This window comes from Phocoena phocoena, chromosome 9, assembly GCF_963924675.1.
Source record: "Phocoena phocoena chromosome 9, mPhoPho1.1, whole genome shotgun sequence".
Taxonomy (NCBI): domain Eukaryota; kingdom Metazoa; phylum Chordata; class Mammalia; order Artiodactyla; family Phocoenidae; genus Phocoena; species Phocoena phocoena.
In genome coordinates, this window is record NC_089227.1 from 44,340,361 (window position 1) to 44,361,605 (window position 21,245).

At 42.8% G+C, this 21,245-nt stretch overlaps 1 protein-coding gene across 13 annotated transcripts in view; it reads left to right on the top strand.

Annotated features, from left to right (window-relative positions):
- ICA1 (islet cell autoantigen 1) overlaps positions 1-21,245 on the top strand; it is a 144,750-nt gene that overhangs the window by 115,661 nt on the left and 7,844 nt on the right. For 3 of the 13 annotated variants that reach the window (XM_065884207.1, XM_065884215.1, XM_065884208.1), the window contains 5 exons: positions 869-966; positions 3,230-3,282; positions 5,922-5,987; positions 6,089-6,127; positions 16,354-16,623. In XM_065884207.1, coding sequence (XP_065740279.1) covers positions 869-966; positions 3,230-3,282; positions 5,922-5,987; positions 6,089-6,127; positions 16,354-16,623 — 526 coding nt within the window. Of the gene's footprint in view, positions 1-868; positions 967-2,966; positions 3,069-3,229; positions 3,284-5,921; positions 5,988-6,086; positions 6,128-16,353; positions 16,624-21,245 lie in introns of those variants that run through there. The other 10 variants (XM_065884203.1, XM_065884204.1, XM_065884210.1 and 7 more) reach the window with 7 other exon arrangements.

Sequence of the window (21,245 nt, forward strand, 5' to 3'; positions counted from 1 at the left end):
AAGGATGGGAAGGAGACAGGAACAGAGAGGTGAAGACCCAAAGGATGAGGACTTTAATAGTTCTGAGAATATAAGCAGGATAAGTATCTTGAGATATTTCTTTTTTGTTTGTATTATAATTAGGCTAGAAATGGAGATCTTTTTATATAACTCATTATTCAGTTGTTACAGGAATGTTTTGCTTTTTCAGGCTTTGTCACTGGTGTACAGTTCCTTGGCACTTGCTTTAAAAAAAAAAACAAAACACCTTTCCTTAAATATTTAATAAACTTTAAGAACAGTCGCTCAAAGAAATTATGTGCCAAAAAAAGACTCTCACCCGTTTTTAACCTACAAAGATTTGGATGCACCTGCTCTGTCCACTCGTGGGAGTTAACTTGTCAGAATTTGTTAAGTCACTGTTTTGGGTTTGAAAAAAAAAAGGGTTTGTTTCCTCTTGGTTTTTTAAAAAATAAGCTGTTTTATATTGCAAAATAGCAAACAAAATTAAAAATAAAATTGTCTCATCTTTGGGGGAGAGAAAGCTTCTACTCTGTCAGTGTGTGGGCTGCAAGCAGAACAGAATGTTTATCTTAGCTGCATGTTAAAGATGGAACATAAAGTTAGCAATAGCCAAAAGGCCTTCTTTTGAATAACTTATCACAAAAGGGAAAAACATAAATCTAGTGGCAAAACAACTCTCCTTTATAAGCTAGTATTTCTTGGATAGGTCTAAGAACATCCAAAATTTCATTTCCGTCCACTTGTTTGGTTCAAGGTTACCTCCCCAAACCTCTAATTCAGGGTTTGATTACTGGGACGCGTGGCAGTTGAGTTTTTAATTGACCTTTCATTTTCTTTTGTTTTCTTTCCTATTATCCTGATCAAGAGCTTACAAGACCCTATGAAAAAACTGGTTGAGAAAGAAGAAAGGAAGAAGATTGCCCAGCAGGAAAGTGCAGAGGCCTCAGTGGAGGAACCAAGTCAGTAAGTCACAGCTCCTTCTCTTGGCAAACCTTTCTTCCCACAAGTAAGGCCACCGCCATCCTCGCAGACCCAGTCTGCCAGGGTTTCTGACACAGGGTGATTGCTTTACTTCCTCACTTCTCTGAGTAGATGTACTAAAATTGAGGCCAAACTCCTCCCCTCACATATTCCTGCTAGGCTGGGACTCACTTATCCCAAGAAGAGACCCCTTTCTGGGGTCTTAGGAAGGGCAACTTGTGAGGAGTTGACTGGGGCAAGAGAGGGCAAAGGTCCCCAGTACTCCCTGGCCTCAGACCCAGCTTCCTGCTCTCTGGGATTTCTGCACCCCATCTATTCCTTTTGTCACCATCAGTTACAAGATCCTGTCCTAGATAGGAAATCCCCGGCTTTTCTCTCATAGAAGGAAATAACTTACTAGCTTACCGCACAACACATGTAGTACTCAGGTGTTATGATACACAAGTGTTGGGTCTTGACATTTTGTTTCTACGTGCAGACTTTCTGTTTCCTCCTCTGTGAAGCGGAGAGCAGCTTTGAGCGCAGGAAGTGACTCTCCATCATCATTCCTTGCCTCTTTACAGAGAAGCCTCCTCCAGTCATTTTTAAACACTGAGATGAACTTTTCAACATATATGCTGCATGATTCCTCAACTCATACAGCAAGGAGGAGGTTTACATGTGAACCTATGTCTTTTTCTGTTGAGATGTCATAGCCCGTGGGAATGGGGTTAATCTTGAGCTGGCTAACCTAGTAGATTACCTTACCTCCATTTGTTCTTCCTTTTCCAGGCAAAAAAGTTTAGATGACAATCTTGTGCTAAAACAGGTTTACATTTTTACTGTGTTTCTAAATCAGGTTTTAAATATCTTTTTCATCTGACGGAAGTGTTTACCACCAAGAGTAACCTTCTTTAATTTTATTTATTTTTTTATTTTTTTGCGGTATACGGGCCTCTCACCGTTGTGGCCTTTCCCGTTGCGGAGCACAGGCTCCGGACGCGCAGGCTCAGCGGCCATGGCTCACGGGCCCAGCCGCTCTGCGGCACGTGGGATCCTCCCGGACCGGGGCACGAACCCGTGTCCCCTGCATTGGCAGGCGGACTCACCACTGCGCCACCAGGGAAGCCCGCCTTCTTTAATTTTAAGGCAAATACTAGAAAATTTCTTTAGTGCAGAACAAAGACAATTTTTCACTGTAGGAACAGCTATAGAATGTGCTCTGAATCTAGTACAATTGACTATTTGAGGGGGAAGCAATTTAACCTATTACTGTTAGTAATGGTGATGCTAGCTACCATTTAGTGAGCACCTACTGTGTATGAAACACAATGCCAGGTGCTTTATTCATGTTATCTCAACTCATTCTCATGTAATTAACATAGGCATTTCCCTGTTGTGTTAATGATGGAAGTGGGGCTCAGAGAGGTTAAGGGACTGCTCATGGCCCCTAGTATAGTAAGAGGCAGGGCCTGGAGTGAGTTCTGGTGCCTTTTTTTCACCATGTATGTTACTGCAATCAAAGTAAAGCATTAACTTTTACTTAGCGAGGAACCACCGAAGATTAGTTTTGGGTGATTAGTTTTAATTAATTTCATATTTCTTCATTATTTTTAGTACTTCCTTTTTTAAAGCTCAAAAAGTATAAAAGTAACTAGTTTAAATGACAATGAAATTTAATAAGAATTTTGTTCAGAAATGGCAGGTAAAGCGAACCACTTTGCTAGGAGGGGGATTCAGAGGCACCAGCTGAATCTCAGGGCGGTGATGTATCTGCGCCATCACCTTACCCATGAATAGTGAGAGTACAGTAGGCGACAGTCTTGTGGATTTGAGGATGATCCTGCTTTCAGCCTTATGTAATTTAGCTAACCTCCTGAGGTATCCTCTCCTGTAACACCACGAATCAGAATAAACACCTGCTTGTCCATCAGTTTTTTAACTATGTTTTTAAAGTGATAACTGTAAGTATCTATCTTTGTTATACATAACTGCCCACCTAGATATTTACAGAATATGTGCCTTGGCATGAAACTAAATTCAGACATTAAGATACTACTAACCAGTTTTAGTACAGGGACAGAAGAAAGCCAGCAAATTTATTTCTTCTTCCAAAAATACATAGCTTGTAAATGACTGTATGTTCATATTGTGTGTGTGTGTGTGTGTGTATGTACAGTAATAGATATTGTACAGAAAATCTGGCTCTATCATAAGTATAACATTTTCAGAACAACATTACTAAACTTTGTTTTTTAATTTTAAGGTTAATTTCATTAGCGGATGAAAACCAGCACAAGGAATCCTCTAGTTTTAAGAGTAAGTTTCGATTTTTATTTAGAATTGCTTCTGAAATACTGTTGCACAACAGCCAGCTCATTTTCTTTTTTGGTAAACTTCTTCTAGGCCTTTTTTTCCAGTTGAGAAAATTCTATATAATTTGCTTCCTATCATTTAAGTTTTAAATTTTCAAATGTCAGTGCTGTTGACCCTATAGCATTATTGAGAGAGGTTGTATACTTTGAACTAGAAAACAGCATCATTAGTCATTTCAGCAGCAGCCTGTCAGGGGAGCATCACTATTGATACTATTTCTTTTACAACAGGTGATAACATTTCTGCTCTTACCATTACGAGTTGTAACTGCCATTTGGGCTGTAGAGATGGTTGCAAAGAGATTACATGATGACATCAGGGGAGTTCGATTTTGGCTGTGTCATGGGGTGTGTATTGGTCATGGTTGGGAAGAGATGGGAGAGCTCAGACACTGCTCTTCCAGGTGGTTCCTGGTCCTGCTCAGTACTGAGTGGCACCAGATCCCTCTGGCGTACTGACCCTCATGTGGTCGGAAGAGGGATCAGAGCACTGGTGGACCAGACAGTGTGCTTTGAAGGGCTTGTCAGCTATTCCTGCCTTCTGCTATTACAGCCCCTTCATTCACCGGTGGTTCTCGCATGAGGAGCATGGGGTAGGGTAAAGTGTGACAGAACTCAGGATGGAAAGCTGAGCCTTTTGCTGGGACTCAAATTCTTGGAGATGCAGGGGAAAGTTTTATAGGTAATAGGAAGAGAACTAAAATTACCCCAACCACCTGTTCAGCTTGGCCCTCTCGGAATGTATCTGCCTCTGCCCTTTGCTGGGGCAGCCTTTCCAGGAGACAGGAGGGGACAGATTACACCTTAGAATTCCCCCTCTCTTCCATCTCTTCCCTTCACACTCTGTCTTCCTTCCTACTTTTCCAACCACATCACCTACTTTATTCTTCTCCCATTTACTGCTTTCTTTGCTTTTCCCCCATCTGTCTTTCAACAGGGAAAAAAAAAAAAAAACTATCACTTTTTTGCCTCTACAGCTTGGCTTCGTGTCATCCCTTCATGCTTGTATGCCTTCACTTACTCATGTACTTGTTCATTTGTTCAGCGGATGTTAATTGAGAGCCACCTCTGTGGCGGACACAGCACAGGGCTCTGGGCCCATGGTGATAGACCCTTCCAGGATGGGGCTTACAGTCAAAAGGGGAAGCAGGTGGTAACCTAACAATTACACAAGTAACTGGGCAACTCCAACTTGGGTGTGGGCTGCAAGGGCGATGGGCCTGTGTGTTAGGGTGACTTCACCTGTTCGAGGGCATCGGGGAACTGGCTCAGTCAAGGCTACTGCAAGACCTATCAAAGCAAAAGAAACAGCCTGGGCAAAGACTATGAGCCAGGGAGGACCAGGGGAAGGTCAGAGGAACAATGTCCTAGAGGTTGACGGAGGGAGTAAGTGGTAGAGGAAGCCAGAGAGGCAGGCTGGCCATGTAAGAGCCTCTGGCTGTATTGATCCACACCCTCCAGCCTCAGGATCATGCAGGGCTGACAGCACGAATCCTGTGGGAATCTAAGTAATTGAATAGAAAAATTTTAGTTTTGTGGGAAAAATGTAAACTCCACTTGATTCTATTCCTATTCAAATTATCAATATAGATTGTTTATTTGTACAACATGCGACAGTGCAGGGGGATCACATTTTCTCTGTGTGCCGTATGTTCACTTGCTTGTGGTAGCTGCATAATATTTTGAGATCGTAAATGTTGATTTCCTTATTTTATATATACACAGAATGGAATCCATTATAATGAAGTGCCATCTGTCCTTTATTCTGGGACCTGTAGAAAGTCTAATGTACCTATGAGCAAACCAAGTTTTAAGATCGTTATATTGTGCGTACACATGCACACGCACACACTTTATCAGGCAGAAGGTACAAAGAGTTCCCATATATGCCCTGCCCCCCGCACATGCATAGCCACCCCCACTAGCAACATTCCCCGCCAGGGTAAACAATCAGTGAACCAACACTGACATATTATTATCTCTCAAATTCCATAGTTTCCATTAGATGTTGTACAGTCTGTAGGTTTTCACAAATGTTTAATGCCATGTATCCACCACATGCAGAGTACTTTCACTGTCCTAAAAATCCCCCGTTGCTTCACCTATTCAACTTTCCCTCCCCCAAACTCCTAGCAACCACTGATCTTTTTATTGTCTCCATAGTTTTGCTTTTTCCAGAGTGTCATATAGTTGGAATCACGCTGAATGTAGCCTTTACAGGTTGGCTTCTTTCACCCGTAATCTGCCCTTTTATTTTAGCCAGGCCCACGTGGCTGAGGTTCCTTAGCACACCGTCACTCGATCTTCTAGTACTTAAGTCACACATTTGTCCGTAGAAGAAGAATTGTTGATCAGTGTCATATAGTTTTCTACCAAACAAAACAAGGATTCAGGGCTGTTAACTCAGCATTCATTGAGAGCCAGCAGCTTGGGTAAATTATCATCTGAGGACCCCTGCTTCTGTGTGAGTGAGTTTGTGGATACCATTTCTTCCTGAAGCCATGTATTTACCTTAGCGTTAGTATATGAACACACACACCTTTCTGAATTGGTGATAACCAAATGCATGTGTTATATTTACAGCTGAAGATGGAAAAAGTGTTTTATCTGCCTTAGACAAAAGCTCTATACATAATGCATGCTCAGGTAATCTAGATTAAGGAAAACAACTCAATTTTAGTAATTTGACTCAAACTCCTTACAAAATGAAAATGACTCAATTTTCTTTTCTTTCTTCTCCTCTAATGAACCTATAGATGAACTATTAGACATGAAACTCGAGGAAGGTGGTAAGATTTATGCATTTCTTTGGGGTTATAATTTGTTTAATATTTTAAATACTGTTGTTACATGCAGGAAAATGTAATTTTTATCTTTTGAATAGCTTTGCATTCCCAAGCAATTGTTTTTAGGTGACTGTCATTTGTCTTTATAAGTGACTTCAGATATGCTCAAGCACAAATAGTATGTGTAGATCTGTCATCTTTAGTGTAATTACATAATGTTCAAACTACTGAAGCTAAAAGCTATTATATCAGAGGTTGAATGCTGGAGTAGAAAAAAACCATGGCTTTCAGAATCAGACAGACCTGAATTTAAATATGGTTCTCCTATAAATGATCTCTATGGCCTTAAGTAACTTGCTTCATACTTAAACTCTTTTAGCCTCAGTTGTTCTCATTTGTAAATTGGAGCCAGTAGCAACAGTCTTGCTGGGTTATTGCCAGGATTGGAGATCAAGTATGCAAAGGGTCTTTCATCGTCTCTGACACAGGGACACTCTCCAAACGGTAAGCAGAGATGGTAGGACTAGAAATGTTGCCCTGCTGGGACTTCCCTGGCAGTCCAGTGGTTAAGACTCTGCGCTTCCACTACAGGGGTTGCGGGTTTGATCCCTGGTTGGGGAACTAAGATCCCACGTGCCGTGCATAGTGTGGCCAAAAATAGATAAATTTTTTAAAATAAATAAATAGATTATAAATTATGAATTTAGGCAATTTTCAAAAAAAGAAAAATCTAATTAAAAAAACAAGAAAGAAAGAAATGTTGCCCTGCTGATGTACTGTGCTTATCTTCATTGAACCTTAGTTAAATGCACAGGGAAAGCTTGCCTGGCCAGGTCCCACACCCAAGTTCACCAGACCTAAAATCATTTACTAAATAACCCCCCACAAGAGATTCCAGAACTATGGATTTGGATGAGACATGCCTAGTCTTAAGCGATCCCAAGAAATTGAGTGTGTTCAGCCTGGTCATAGCCTTTGCTTTCCATCCTACCCCTGAGATTCTCAGCCAAATTCTAGAGCGTCCCTTGCCCTGGGTGGCTGGCATACCGTCTGCCCTGGTCTTACAGGTTTCTTACAGGACTAGAAGTGGGCCAAGGTCATCCTGCCGGCCCCAGTTACCTAGGGCTGATGATTTTCTCTACTCAGTCTTTGCTTGATTTGGATTTAATTCCCAGAGTGTGAGAGGAGAAAGTCTGGAAAACAGAGGACATTGGTTAAAGTTTTTTTCAAAATTGGAAAGGCATCACAACTCTAGGACTAAGTTTCCAAGACTTTAAAAAAAAAAAAAAAAAGTTTCCAAGGCTAAGGCATATAAACTTGAGGGCAGAAACCCACTTTCCTTATTGATTTTTCATTCTAGGCAACACACTGTGCAGTATTTCATGAATGTCCATGCATATTTATCAGAATGTCTACTTATTTGTAAATACTGAAATCACACCAGGGTATGAAAGTAAAAAAGCAAATAATTAATGCAGATTACCATTACATGGCCTATATTTTCATAAAAATGTTTCTCCCTTGGCTTAAGGATAGAATATTTTGATGAAATAAAAGTGCTTTTAAACAAATTATTTTTTGGAGGGGGAATATATTTCAGTCTCACAAAGGTGAGAAAAGGATAATAATGTAACAAGTAATAGGTACCCACCACCTAGTTTTAGCAAGTCTTAACATTTAACAGATTATTTATAATTATACATAAGCTTCAATTTATTTTGATAGGAATATGATTTATCCTATTCCCAACCTCTTGTTTATATAGTTTGCTCTTTGCTTTTATTATCTCCTATTTAATTTCATTATTTTAATAAACATAATTTTTGAGTAGGTGGTATATTCACATTGGTGCAAAAATCAAAATGATATAAACGTATACAGTAAAAAAAACAAAAGCAAACCTCTCACTCCCATTGCTGCTGCCCACTCTCCTCTCTATTCCAACATTCCCATCCCTTAGTGCATCCCTCCAGTGTTTCTTTACACAGACACAAGCACATTTGAGTCTATAGTCTCGTGTTTCCCTGCTTCTTCCAAAAAAAGTTTCTTGGTTTTGGTTTTTGACTTTTTAAACTTGGTTATAGTGGTACAACACTAACCCAGTAGCCATGCCTTTCTTCACAGAATTAAGTCAGAAATGCTAACTGCCCAAGATACAGGCTTACTTTCATGAGCTTCTTCTAACACATGTGCCAAGATATGTTGGAATAAGATTTATATCTTTCTCCTTATTTAAAACACCTCATTGGTTTGTAGTTACAATCTTTGTTTCCTAGAATTGTGGCTCATATACTTTTTTTTTTGAGCACTCAACTTAATTCTGAAGATAAAGAGATGAATGTGCTCTTCCTCAAAATGTGTACTTTTTCTCAGGCAGAAAAATTGATTTACAAATTTTCTTGGTTAAATGCAGTGTCACATAATTTCTCCTTTCCCTTTATCTCTGCCAACCCACAAAGCCCCCCTTGAGTCACCAGCCGTGCTTTCCCTCTATCTGCCTCTTATGCGTCCGCAGCCCCAGGGGTAGCATCAGCTTAAAAATTAACATGGCCACGACTATAAAAATATTCTCTCAGTGTACAGAGAACTTGCGGTGATGGAAGAAAAGAATACTCTTAATTAGTTGACTTCCAAATGTGTGCCCTTCGGAAAACTGCCAGAAGGCCCAAATCCTGAATTAAAATACTGATTATAATATGTAAGACATTAAACAATCAAGAAATAAAAAGAGCTTAATCCAGGGATGGCTGACTTTATAGGACTGGGGGAGCTGTAAGCTCTAGCACCCTGCTGCTTGGAGGCTGGTTCACTCCCAGTGGTGATTCTGTTGGACAAGTCATGGCTAAGCCCTGGTACAGTGTTATCAGAGAGCAGACCGCTTCTGTCTACAGCAAGGACACAATTCTTCAGGAGCCGTGGCCCAGAAAATCACTCCGACTCAGTGTCATAATGAAATGTGTTTTCTCCTACTAAATAGATAATGTAATGGAAAACCAATATTTGGCCAGTTTATACAAACATTTTAAATGAAAAAGAAACTGAGTGACATTTTGAGATACTTGAAAGTGGCTCTGAAATCACCTTGTGACCACATGTGACAGTCCTTAGTCTCAATTCACAAGTTATAACATGTAAAGTCTTGTGTTCCTCAAAGTTGGGCCAAGAAAAATAACTCTCAGATAACTGAACAGAAAGTGGTGGGATAAAGTAGAAGAGAGTTACGTGAATTCAGCTCACCTAAATCTCCTAACTCGGCCTTATCCAAAATATCCCTCTCTAGGACAGGACTAACTGGACCAATTTTAAAATGGTTTAATTGTTCATATTACAATGAAAATGTTTGTCTTTGGCTGCTTCCTTGGTTTCTATCTCCAGATTTGCGATTCTAAATTCTGGCCAATTAGCAAATGACTGAGACACTCACTCACTAGCTCCCATATGTCTGGATGAGAAGCTTTAGCCTGGAGCAGTAATATGCATTTCTGTCGCTGCACCCAGGTCCTGCCCAGTCATTCAGAACTGTCTCCTGTACTTACCTATATATAGCTAACTAGGGGTCCCATTGCTTCCTCACAGCCATGTGTCAAACACTAAGCTCATTATCTTTTCTCATAAACTTTCCCTTCTCCCTGTCTCCCTCAGTCTCCAAGGGAGAAAACTGCTGGCTTGGTTCCTTTCATGAGATAATGGTGTACTTTAAAACCAAATACTGTTCTTATTTGATCACCTTATAGTCTGTAATGTTCTATGTAGCTTTACCCCTGCTCCAGGTATCAAGTTTTCCGGTAATACTGCTTGCTTGTTAAGCTCTAATGCTACAATGGAGGAGCAGGCTTATCAAAAAGTATTTTTTTTGTTTTGTTTTGTCTTTGTTTTTGTGGTACGTGGGCCTCTCACCGCTGTGGCTTTTTCCCCGTTGCGGAGCGCAGGCTCCGGACACACAGGCTCAGTGGCCATGGCTCACGGGCCCAGCCTCTCCGCGGCATGTGGGATCTTCCCAGAAGGGGGCACGAACCCGTGTCGCCTGCATTGGCAGGTGGACTCTCAACCACTGTGCCACCAGGGAAACCCCAAAAAGTATTTTTTGAGTGCCTACTCAGGGTCTAGCATTGTTGGGATTTTTTTTCTCTGATAGGGGAGGGGTTTTTTGTTTTGTTTTTTGTTTGGGGTGTGTGTGTGTGTGTCCCAGAGGGTGGGTTTTCCTCCATCTGCTATTACTATCCATGTCTTTTTTCACCAGAAGGGAGTTTTTAGAAGCAGTATTCTTGAATTCCAAACAAGTACAATTTGTTACCAGAGCCTTTTATAATGAAGACTATTTTTCTTGTTAGACAGCTTTGTAAGGTGGTTTCCTACCCAAGTGTGAGGATAGTGTTGGTGTTTGGGGTTTTTCATGTGTGTTTCAAGCGTGTGGCCTTTACAATTAGTCATAATGTTGAGAGTGGGGACCAGGGAGCAAACCAGAGTGTCTTCCTGTTTCACACACAGATGAAGGGAACTTCTGTGACATTTATCTACTTGTTTTCCTGTGCTCTCATTTTGGGTCTGTGTAGTTTTGTTTCCATCTTCTGTGTTCCTAATTTCTGCTGAGGTCATGAACCTCAGTATGATTTCAAAAATATCACCCGAGTGGGCTGTCACCTGGCTCCTACATTAGGTTTCTGTCACCCACACTCAGTCTGAACTTGAGAGCTTCCTCTGAAGGTCAGTTTTCACTCAATGAAAACTCACTGGGTCAGAATCATTGTTCCTAGGGAATGTTTTCCCAGAGGCATAGGGTTTTTATTTTTGAATCCTTGGGCAGGGCAGGGCAGGGCAGGGTAAACGTGCTAAGTGGTTCTGTCATCTCGACCATTCTGCCGTGGTGCCTGCAGCTGTGAGCTTTGCCTAGCTACCAGTGGAGCCATATGACCTTAGAAACCCTACAAACTTTACAAAACTTAAATATTTGTTTATATATGAGATCCTTAATAGGCTCTGAAGTGAAAGCAGTGTGGTACACTGAAAAAACAATTTGACCATGGGTCTCCAGCCAGATAATTTATAACTAATAAAGTATATGACCTTGAGGTCACCTAGCCTGGGTGTATTTCTCCTCATCTGTAAAATGAGTTAGAGGAGATGATTTATACGATCCCTTTCAGTTGAGTATGACTCTTCTCTTTGGGCATCTCATTGGTAGAAAACAGCAGGTTCCCAGACAGGAAGGCAGGAAAGCATGTTTGAGGAATGGCAGACGGAGGAGTTTTGCTGAATCATAGGCTTCCCTGAAGGCAGTGTCAGCTAGCTGCTGAAAGAGCTGCCTTAAAGCTTGACTGTAGTGGTCCTGAACCCACCCTAAGGAGTGTTACTTCACTCAGGAGTCAGAGGGGGCCATTGAAGGTTTTTGAGGAAGGGAGTAATAACCTCACAGCTGAATTAAGCAAAGGTATACAACAGGAGGGTGCCTTTTATGGAGCGCCAGCAGGTTTGCCAATGGGCAAACCCCTAAGGGCCCCCAGGTAGGAATTTGTCATCCAAGTTCAAGAAAGAAGTTGGAGTTGGAGATGGAGATTTGAGAATGTTCCCAAGCAACGCTGGAACCATGAGAACAGATGAGATCTTCTATGTAGAGAATGTAGGGAAGAGAGAGATGATGGCTTAGGAAGAAATCTTAAGGGCAACCAGAATAGGAAGAGGCAGCAGGGAAAGTATTATCAAGGAGATAGGAGGACATCCAAGAGAGCCACTTGATGGGGACTCACAGGAGATGACAGCATTTCCAGAGCGGGCATTAGTGCAAAGTGCTACAGAGGTCAAAGCCTCAGAAAAGGGGCTTGGAATCTGCCATGAGGATCTCTCTGTTAACCTTCAAGAGGGCCACTTCAGTGTAGGTGGGGGCAGGAACTTGATTACAGACAGCCCCAAAAAGAGTGGTGACAAAGTAGAGTGTGTGGCTGTAGAAGAAAGAAGAAACTAGGACAGTAAGTTGACAGGGGGTGTGTGGGGAGAGACAGCACCATCAAGTGAAGATTGACATTGTTGGCTGTGCACACACCTGAGGTCAGGGAGAGGAAGCCTTGGAGAATGAACAATTACAGATGCTGATGTTGGAATAATACTGGGAGCAGAGCAGGCTCCCACAAGCATGGGGAGAGCATAGGGAGGGCTAATCTTGCAAAGGATGAGGGAGTGCATGAAGGGTCGTAGAGCTGGAGGCCAAGCAGTGAGAATTTGAGTATGTCACGTGTGTTGCCCTTTATTTTTGTAGTAGTATCTGTGGTTGGGTTACTGATAGGAAAGTAAACATGGAGACTTGAGAGCCAGCAAGGGCATGAAGGGGGCTGGGAGGAGTATCTGTGGATTTGGCCCCTGCAATCTCTTTGTTCATTCTTTAAGACAAAGGCAGGGTGGGGCTCCGTAACCCAGGAGCAACGCTTGCTCATCTACACGGTGGAGGCCGTGACTCCAGTTGTAACTCTCACCAGGCTTCTCTCAAAGAGCTTATCGTATCTCTGTGTGCCCTCATTTTCTCACAGTTGAGTTGAATTATTTCCAGAGAAAATGATAGCATGATTCTTAAGAGCCAACTGACTAGTGTTATTTTTCAAGTCTTGACTTGTCTGGTTACAGACCTAAACCTGTCCTTTTTCACTTGTGATCTTCTTACAAGTTATGTACAGTAATTTCAAGCATCTTAATTATCAGGGCAATAATTAGGAGGTTTCCCTGTTTTCAGGTTCAAGTCAGTGTCAGTTTCATTGCTTTCAGCTAACAAGTTTTCTTAAAAGAGAAAATATCCACAGTGCAGCCTGCTTTAACTGTTAAATAACCAGGACACTAAGTAATAGACCACATTCAATGGTAGACCTTAGACTAAATCTCAATTCAGAGCTAGCTCTGGACAGTATCATCCTCCCCATGGGTCCTTTTCTTATTTCAGTCACTAAATCTGAGTTGGATTGGATAGATTATTAGTTGGGAATCATTCGGTTGGAAGTAATAGAAATCCTTCTCTAAATAGTTTAGCTTTAAAATTAAAAGAAAATAAAAGAATGTATGGATATTGGTCCATGTAACTTAGGTGGATTGACTTTAAGCAAGGCTGTATCCAGGGGCTTAAACACTGTTGTCAGGATTGTTTCTGACTCTTCCCTCCCTGTTTGGCTCCATCATCACTGGGAGATTCAGTTCTGCATCTTTAGAACTTAGAATCCCAAAGAAGAGAGCCCCTTTTCCTTCCAGCTTCCATATTCCAAACTCAGGGAAGACCATCCCTGAACCAGTCACCATGCACTGAGAAATGAAAGACTCTGGCCAGCCTAGGTCACACATCCACCTGGGATGAGGTGGTGAGGCATCTTAAGTGGTATCTCACCAGGATCAGAGGAGAAGGTGTCTCCCCGAAGGGAAACTAAAGAGGGGGAAGAAAGGGATGCTAAGTAAGCAAAACCCAAAGAGGTCTACTCTAAATACCATCGCACAAAACCTAAACAGTAAACACAAAGAGCTCTTCCAGTCTGTGGTTATTTTTGAAAGGCTCTCAAGGTTTATCATTTGTAGTTGCTAATGTTGGTTGTGATTTTCCCTGGATTGACATCTAGATGAAAGCAATGAGGGCTCCCCGAGGCTTTGACTCAGTGGAGAGCTGTAAAGTGACTTTGGGAGGAATGCACATAATTTTCAATGTTCCTTTAAAGTCATCTATTTCTCTAGGGTCTGTACATCGACTTGAATTGGTTCCAATAAAAGGAGTTTGGTTCAGCAATCATCTGGTTTCAGTCAGGCCAGAAAGTAAACCATGAGAAAAGATTTGGGCACTCAGGTCCCAACTGAAAGTAGGAAGTACAGAGATTTGTGAAGTTAATAGATGTAAAAAGGGTGATGCTGAGAGAGACTGAGGGGGAGGGAGGAAGGACACCCAAATGCATGTTGATGGACACACCCTGTCACAGCCGAGGTTCCTTCCTTTGTTCACAGCAGTGAGCTGCCTCACCTCTTCTGCCCTGCCTTCCCTACCACGCACAGGCCTAAGTGGTTCCTGTATTACTCTGTCACTACAGAACTGTCTCAGAAGCTTGTTTAGTAAAATGCCATTTTCCCAATCTTCTCACCACCACACCTACAGGCTATATCTTAGTGCAAACCTCTGTGATCACACAAACAAGAAGAATGCTTAAATTAGACAGCTGTCCAATTAAGGTGGCATTTCGCCACTATTTTTAAACCACAGTGATACGAGCATGCCTGGACCCCTCCCCTCCCTGATGGATAGCCAGTCTGCACAGCACATCCAAAATCCCCTCTATCATAGATCTTTTTATAAAGTGTTGTTGAAAATAGATCCAGTAAAGCCAACAGAGATATAAGAGCTTTATCTAATTCATGTGAAGGCTTTTTAAAAATTATCTCATATATTTGAGGGAAACCTGTTCACCTCACTTAATATGACAGTGTCAGCGTTACCATCTAGCTCAGAGAAAATGTAAATCATGATTGTTCCCTCTCTTCATGACTTAACAACAAAAATGTTTGTAGTTTCCAAGTGGCAGTTAGACACCATAACAAAGCCAGAGTTTAAAAAAATTATCAATTCTTGGTTTTCAAAATATGTAGAAAACTCAATGAAAGGTTATAGGATTTGTGATAGTAATGCCCCCATTCTACTTGTACTCACTCTTTAGTAGTTTGTCATTGTTCATATTCTAAGAATGAATCTCAAAAGTCTTCCTTTTGGACTGGCAATGAGGTTTCAGTTGTATTTCTTTTGATCTTCCTGATGATATTCAAGTGGGCATTATTAATAAAATTTTATAGATGATAAACAGAGGCCCAGAGGGGTTAAGGGTCTTGCCAAAGTCACACAGCAAGTAAAGGAAGGTCCAGGGGCTCCTCCTTTGGTCCAGTGCTCACTCCAACCCTCCAGGGCTGTGTCTTTGGTCTGTGAAGCTCATCCTCTAGTGGTTCTGTGTGTGATTTGCCCTGTTTTCCTGTCATTCTTTCACCGCTACCCTCAGGCAAACCAGACCCGCTTTTCCTTTGTTTTATGCACTTGGGGTGCCGCAAATGAGACAGGAAGCAAGGATGTCTTTCTTGGTCATTGTTAGACTTCCTGATACCTCTGCTCCCATCTCCCTGGGTCAGTCTGGGCATGGTGAGGCTCCCCTTCTCATCCTGGTTGGCAGGGCAGGCTGCCACATGGTGTGTTGGTTGTGAATTTTGGGCTTGTATGGGAAGCTATATAAACAAGGAACTAAGATCTCCAACATGCCTTCAATCCTGGCTTTGTTTCATGTCTGAGAAATGTATTGGTGGTAAATGTGCTTTTATATTAAGGAGAAACCAACACTCTAGAATTTTGTGGAAACTATTTCAAAGCAATTTTAATGATGCTCAGAAACTGGACTTGCTTTGAAGGAAAGAGAATGCGTGAGAACTGAACAAGGGTCCACTTGCCCAACTAGCAGCAAAGCCAATTTACTGGCACCAGGTTGTGGTGAAGGAGAGTACAGCATTTATTGTAGAGCCAAGTAAGGAGAACGGGTAGCTCATGCTCAAAAGACCAGAACTCCATGATGGCTTTTAGTGAAAGGGTTTTCAAGGCAAGCTTAGGGGTGTGGCTTGCAGGGTGTCTGATCAACTCATACACTTCTCTGATTGGTTGGTGGTAAGGTAACAAGGTGATGTTACAGGAATCTCAGTCATCAACCTTCTGGTTCCAACCTGTCTACATTCTGGTGGTCAGCATGCAGTTAACTTCCTCCACTGGGTAGGGGTTTTAGTATCTGTAAAACAACTCAAGGATATGGCTGAGGATATTATCTATAACCCTTGAGGAGAAACTAAAGGTCTTTGACTTTGTTTTATGGCTCAGCTATTATTATTTTGTCTTGTTTGACTGTGTTCCTTTGTTTTTGTTTTTGTTTTTGTACTTCTCTGATTAAATTTGCTCTTTTGAACTCTGGGAAGGCCTAGGAGACTAAAGCTTTTATACGAACAAGAGGCAGGGGACATGGGCGGTGGGGCTGTCCCCAGGAAGTCCTCACAGGGTATTGCTTGGTTTCAGTGGGACTAGAAATTTAATTCCAAAATTTCTTGAGAGGCTGTAAGGGAATTAAGTTATATTTTGATTAACTTTTTAAAAAATCTAGCCATCACCTGGTCTGTCCCATCCCAACCCCCACTACATTTATTCCCTAGGGCCTGGGCCCTTGGTGGTGATATGTTTCGTGTTCTGTTGCTTTGATCAGCTTGCCTGGGCCCAATGGCAGGGACCCTGGAACCTGAAGGTGCTGACAAAGATGACCTGCTGCTGTTGAGTGAAATCTTCAACGCTTCCTCCCTGGAAGAGGGCGAGTTCAGCAAAGAGTGGGCTGCTGTGTTTGGAGACAGTCGGGTGAAGGAGCCAGCACCCACTGCGGCCCCAGGAGAGCCAGACCCCAAGCCCCAGACAGGCTCAGGATTCCTTCCTTCACAGCTTCTAGATCAAAATATGAAAGACTTACAGGCCTCACTGGAAGGTATGTACCACAGGGATTGAAATGGGTTTTTTTGTTGGTTCATTTTTTGTTTTTTGAAATCCAGTGGCCTATTTTTCCTTATCTTTTTTTAATGTTTTATGGGTTTTATCTTATAAAACTGGTGTTTTATAAGATAAAATATAGCCGGTGTCTTTTTTGTTTGTTTGTTTTTAAATTTTCCTTTTATATTCAGTGACTCTTTAGCTCAAATTTCAGAATCACGTTCCAGCTTTAAGATATGTATTAGGGTTTAAAATCTATATCTTCTCATAATTTTCTCCTCCTGTTAACATTTCCTATTAATCAAAGGCTAGAGGGGTGGTTCTCAGTCTTACTGTCTTACTTTGATTTTAGACTTTTTCATGGCACACTTGAGGGATCAGATTGCCTTCACGGTTGTGGCTTGTTGACTTTGCTATCTCTTCCTGGCCCTCACCCTAGCTGAGTTCTCCCACATACTCATGAGGCAACATTCTCCACGTTCCCGTAGACATGGAGCTTTCTGGGTGCTTTTTTCCTCTTCACCCGGGCTTACCAGTACCCTGAGTATGCCCTCAGCTCAGCTCTTCCTGTTCTGCCTGAAACACATGGCCCAACAGTCCCCTGAAGCCCGACCACGGCAGAAGTAGAGTTTTCTCACTGATCAAAAGTGATCGGCAACATTGGTAAGGGTTTAAGGTACTCCGAGTCTCACCAGCAGCCCACATACTGGTTAAGAATTGCTTATGTGGGGAGCACATTGATTTCGAGTGCAAAAACTAACACTCAGGTTGAAATTTAAATTTTGAAGTTTGAGTTTCTAAACAAACAAACCTTGAGAAGGAAACCATTTTAGTAGTTCAACACTTTTTTTCCTCCTTTCATGCTTTAATTGTAAGACAGGAATCACTGTTAAGAAATTCTCAAATTGTTTTGGTTTTTCCATGAATTTAGGCTATCTCCTTTAATAAACAACGTGTTTATCTGGCACTTAAAGCTGAGAACAAGTGGCAGAGCTGGAATGATTAAGTAATTATGGGCTATTAAATTAAAAAAGAACAAAAAAACACCTCAGGTCTTTGGAGATGAGATCACGGACATGACAAGAGTTGGTAGGCAAGACCAAAAGAAAAGTCTTCACTCTTTTTTATGAAATACGTGATTCCTTTCATCGTCCTTATTGAGTCCTATTTTGTAGCCATTTCATTTATTCTCAGTAATGGAGTTAGAGATAGGAGGGATAACTGCAATCCAAAACTACATCTCTGCCCCGACTTTCACCCCTGGGTTTCACCACCTCTTTTGCTGGGACCTCAGATGAGCAAGGCTGACAAAGACTGGGTTTCACCACCACCCACCTGTGGCAGAAGCACTAACAAGGCGTGGGAGAGTCAGGGGCTGGAGCGGGATCCACAGCTCAGAGATGGGGGCTGCTGGAGACTCTCCAGCTGTGCTGGAGGATGAATCCCCCTGGCGCCCCCCGCTTTGGAGACACCAGGGCCCCTGCTGCTGCCCAAGAGCATTTGGCTGGTGTGGCCAAGTGTCACTCTACTGTGAGCGCCCCAGGCTGACACTGAGAAGTCAGAGCCAAATGCCCTCTTCCTGAGCAGGTAGAGCAAGAAGATCTCAGCTCAGGCCCAGGGCGCTGTCCCCAGAACTCCACCTCAGAGCTAGGACAAGTGTGGTGGCTGTGGGCTTTGCACTTCAGCCTTGCCCCATGGCCAGGAGAAAGGCACACGACCACACTTGGGTCTAAGGAGGGAGGGAGGTGATCTGACGGCAAGAGAGATGCAAGCTCGCGCTATGGAAAGAGGAAGAGGTACTTCAAAGGGAGGCCATTTATTTCTCAGGCAAACAGTCTCAGTGGAGGTTACCACCCCAGTAGCACTTTAGCAAGTTTCTCATTTGTCCAACAAATATTTATTGAGTCCTCTGGGCGCCAGGCACTGGTGATTCACCTGAGAACAAAACAGACAAGGCTTCTGCCTTCCTGGAACTCACATTCTAATGAAGAGGAGATAATGAACAGTAAACATAATAAAATTACACTGTAGCTTAGAAAGTGACCAACGATGTGGAGAAAAGGAAAAAGTAGAGCCAGAGATAGTGTTGGGGGAACAACAGGGTAGATCAGGTATGGTCGAGGGTCTGCAGGAGAAGCACCGGGGATGGAGTGAGAGAGGGAGGCACTTGGAGAGGAGACGGGTAGGGCCACATAGGGCCTCATAGCCTTTGGAAGAACTCGGAACCATCACAGCATCTTGGACCAAGGATGGACATGATCTGATTTACCATAAAGGGACCATTCTGGCTGCTAAAAGTTTCCTTTCCTCTGCTGGGGTTCTACCAAGATCAATGTTAAAGGAGTTATTTTTGTAACCTCTGAGTTATCCTGTTTCCTTTGTATGCCAAGAGCCATAAATTGAATGTCTATGGAACTCAAAATGACAGAAAGAAAAGTGAACTTCAGTATTTTAAAGAGGAAGCCCATTCAGCTTCTATACACCTACAGGTTACCAGCAGGCAGCCCCAACAGTTCTGCCCCAGTGATGCCCTCTGATTCAGAAAACCCTCCAAACACGTGTACAGATAAAGAGTGGGCTCCCTGCTTCGATGATTGATCACATAATCCAGTTCTAACCATATTCTGTGCTTTTGTCAGGACTCCCTCCAACCTCCTGAAAAAAGAGCAAAAGGTGGAGGTTGGCTCTAGATTTTTTCCCATTGCATCCATGGTCTAGAAAATCCATCTATACACATGAATTGCAAAAGAATCTAAATAATTATTAAACTTTTGACACCTCATATTGAAACTACCTCCCCTGATTATGCAGATCATTCTCCAAAACTAAATCAAATAAACCACGGATATAAGTAAGTAGTCAAACTAAACGTGGAGTAGGAAGGCTCATTGGCATATTGGCTCAGCAAGGCAAACAGTGGTAGGGAGTTCAGAGCCTGGGTTTTATTCTGTAAACTCCCTTCCCTGCACTCACTTTGCAGCAATTGGTCAGGCTACTCATTCTCTGGGCCTTTGCCTTCTCATCTGTAATACGAGGTATTAGACTCACTAAATAATCTATCAGGAGAGACCCAAGTCATCTGAAGGAGCTTTCTACTTTTCCACAAATGTCATCTTCTTATCCCTGGGTTAACTCCTACTTCAGAGATGCTGTGGTCTAAAACTGTTTGCTTCTGTGACTTTGCCCTTTATCGTGGTAAAATAATAAGAACCAGCACTCCCTATGGCATGTGCTGTGGGCCAAGCACTCCCATGTGCTTTACGTGTGTTAACTTACTTCATCCTCACCACACCCTTCCCAGGCAGGTACTGGCATCATCTCCAGCTTACAGCCTGGGAAACTGAGGAACAGGGCAGTAAGTAATTTGCATGAGATCATACCTCTTGGTAGGAGGCATGCCGGATTGTGGGCCTGAGCCGCCAGACTCCGGAATCCATGCCTTTCCCCATTCTGTTCTGTTGCCTCCAAGTACCACGTCTCTGACGGCAAACGCGATTCCGGACGGGCTCCCTCAGGCCTTGCCTTGGGTGCTTCTGGAGGAGCAGGGCTTATAAAGACTGTTATCCTGGCTCTGGGCGTCCTGGGTGTGCACAGGGACGGGGGTGGGGGGGAACCACGCAGTCATGCAGGAGGCATGTGGGTGTGGGAAGGCAGGGTTGTGTCAACCGCAAAAGTTGGGTGACATTCCAGAATAGAATATGTGAAATCGAGATTGTCTACAAAAATCTGCGCCTGTGCTAGCCATCGCCCCCTCATTCACTGTAGTGCTGTCTAGCTCAGTCTCTCCACCGCCTTTGTAGCTCTTTGTAAGGTCCAGGCAGAGCTGTATCCTCAGGGGCAGTGTTCAGAGGACAGAGGTGGGTGGCTCCAGGCCACAGCTGCAGATACCTCAGCTCCCTTCCGCACTCCAAACCCCCTCCCTCCCCCTCCCTCCTCCACCTCTTCAGTCTTCTCTCCTCCTTATCTCTCTGCTCTCCTCTGCCTTCCTCTCCTCTTTGGCCTGTGTCCTCACTCTTCTCCTTTGCTCTGGGGAAGTAGAAAGGAAGGGGGATTTAGTAAGAGAACAATGATATATTCCTTCCCCCACCTACTTCAGCCTCTAGGAGAGCAAAACAAAGGAACTTACATTTAGGATCAAGTTGTGCTTAAAAATTTTAAGGAGTTAATTTTAGCTAGACTTTCTAAGGGTTTCTGAAGTTGCCAGCATGATAGGGGCTGGGGTTTTCTATGTCATACAGTGATGAGAAAATTGTACCTTCCTGAGGCCTCTTAAAGTGAGTAGGAAGAGGGCCAGCCAGAGGGGCTGCCTGAGGTAGAGACCCGGCAAGGCTGACGGGCCTCATTAAACATTCTTCTTAATTCCCCACCAACATCCAAAATTTAATTTAGAAACAGAGGCTGATACTGAAAAGATAACCATCTCCTCAAAATAAGTGCACCAGGCCATCTTTTAATTTAGGATTCTGCAAACCAAAGTTAGGGGTCTTGTTCCAGATTCTCACAAACATACAGCCCTTTGTTCCTTCTGGATATCCTTTTGTTTTACCTGATTCCGAGGTGCTCTTGCCATCTGGGTGGGTTTCCATTTCAAGCCAGTGTAATGGAAAGCTTAGCGTGATC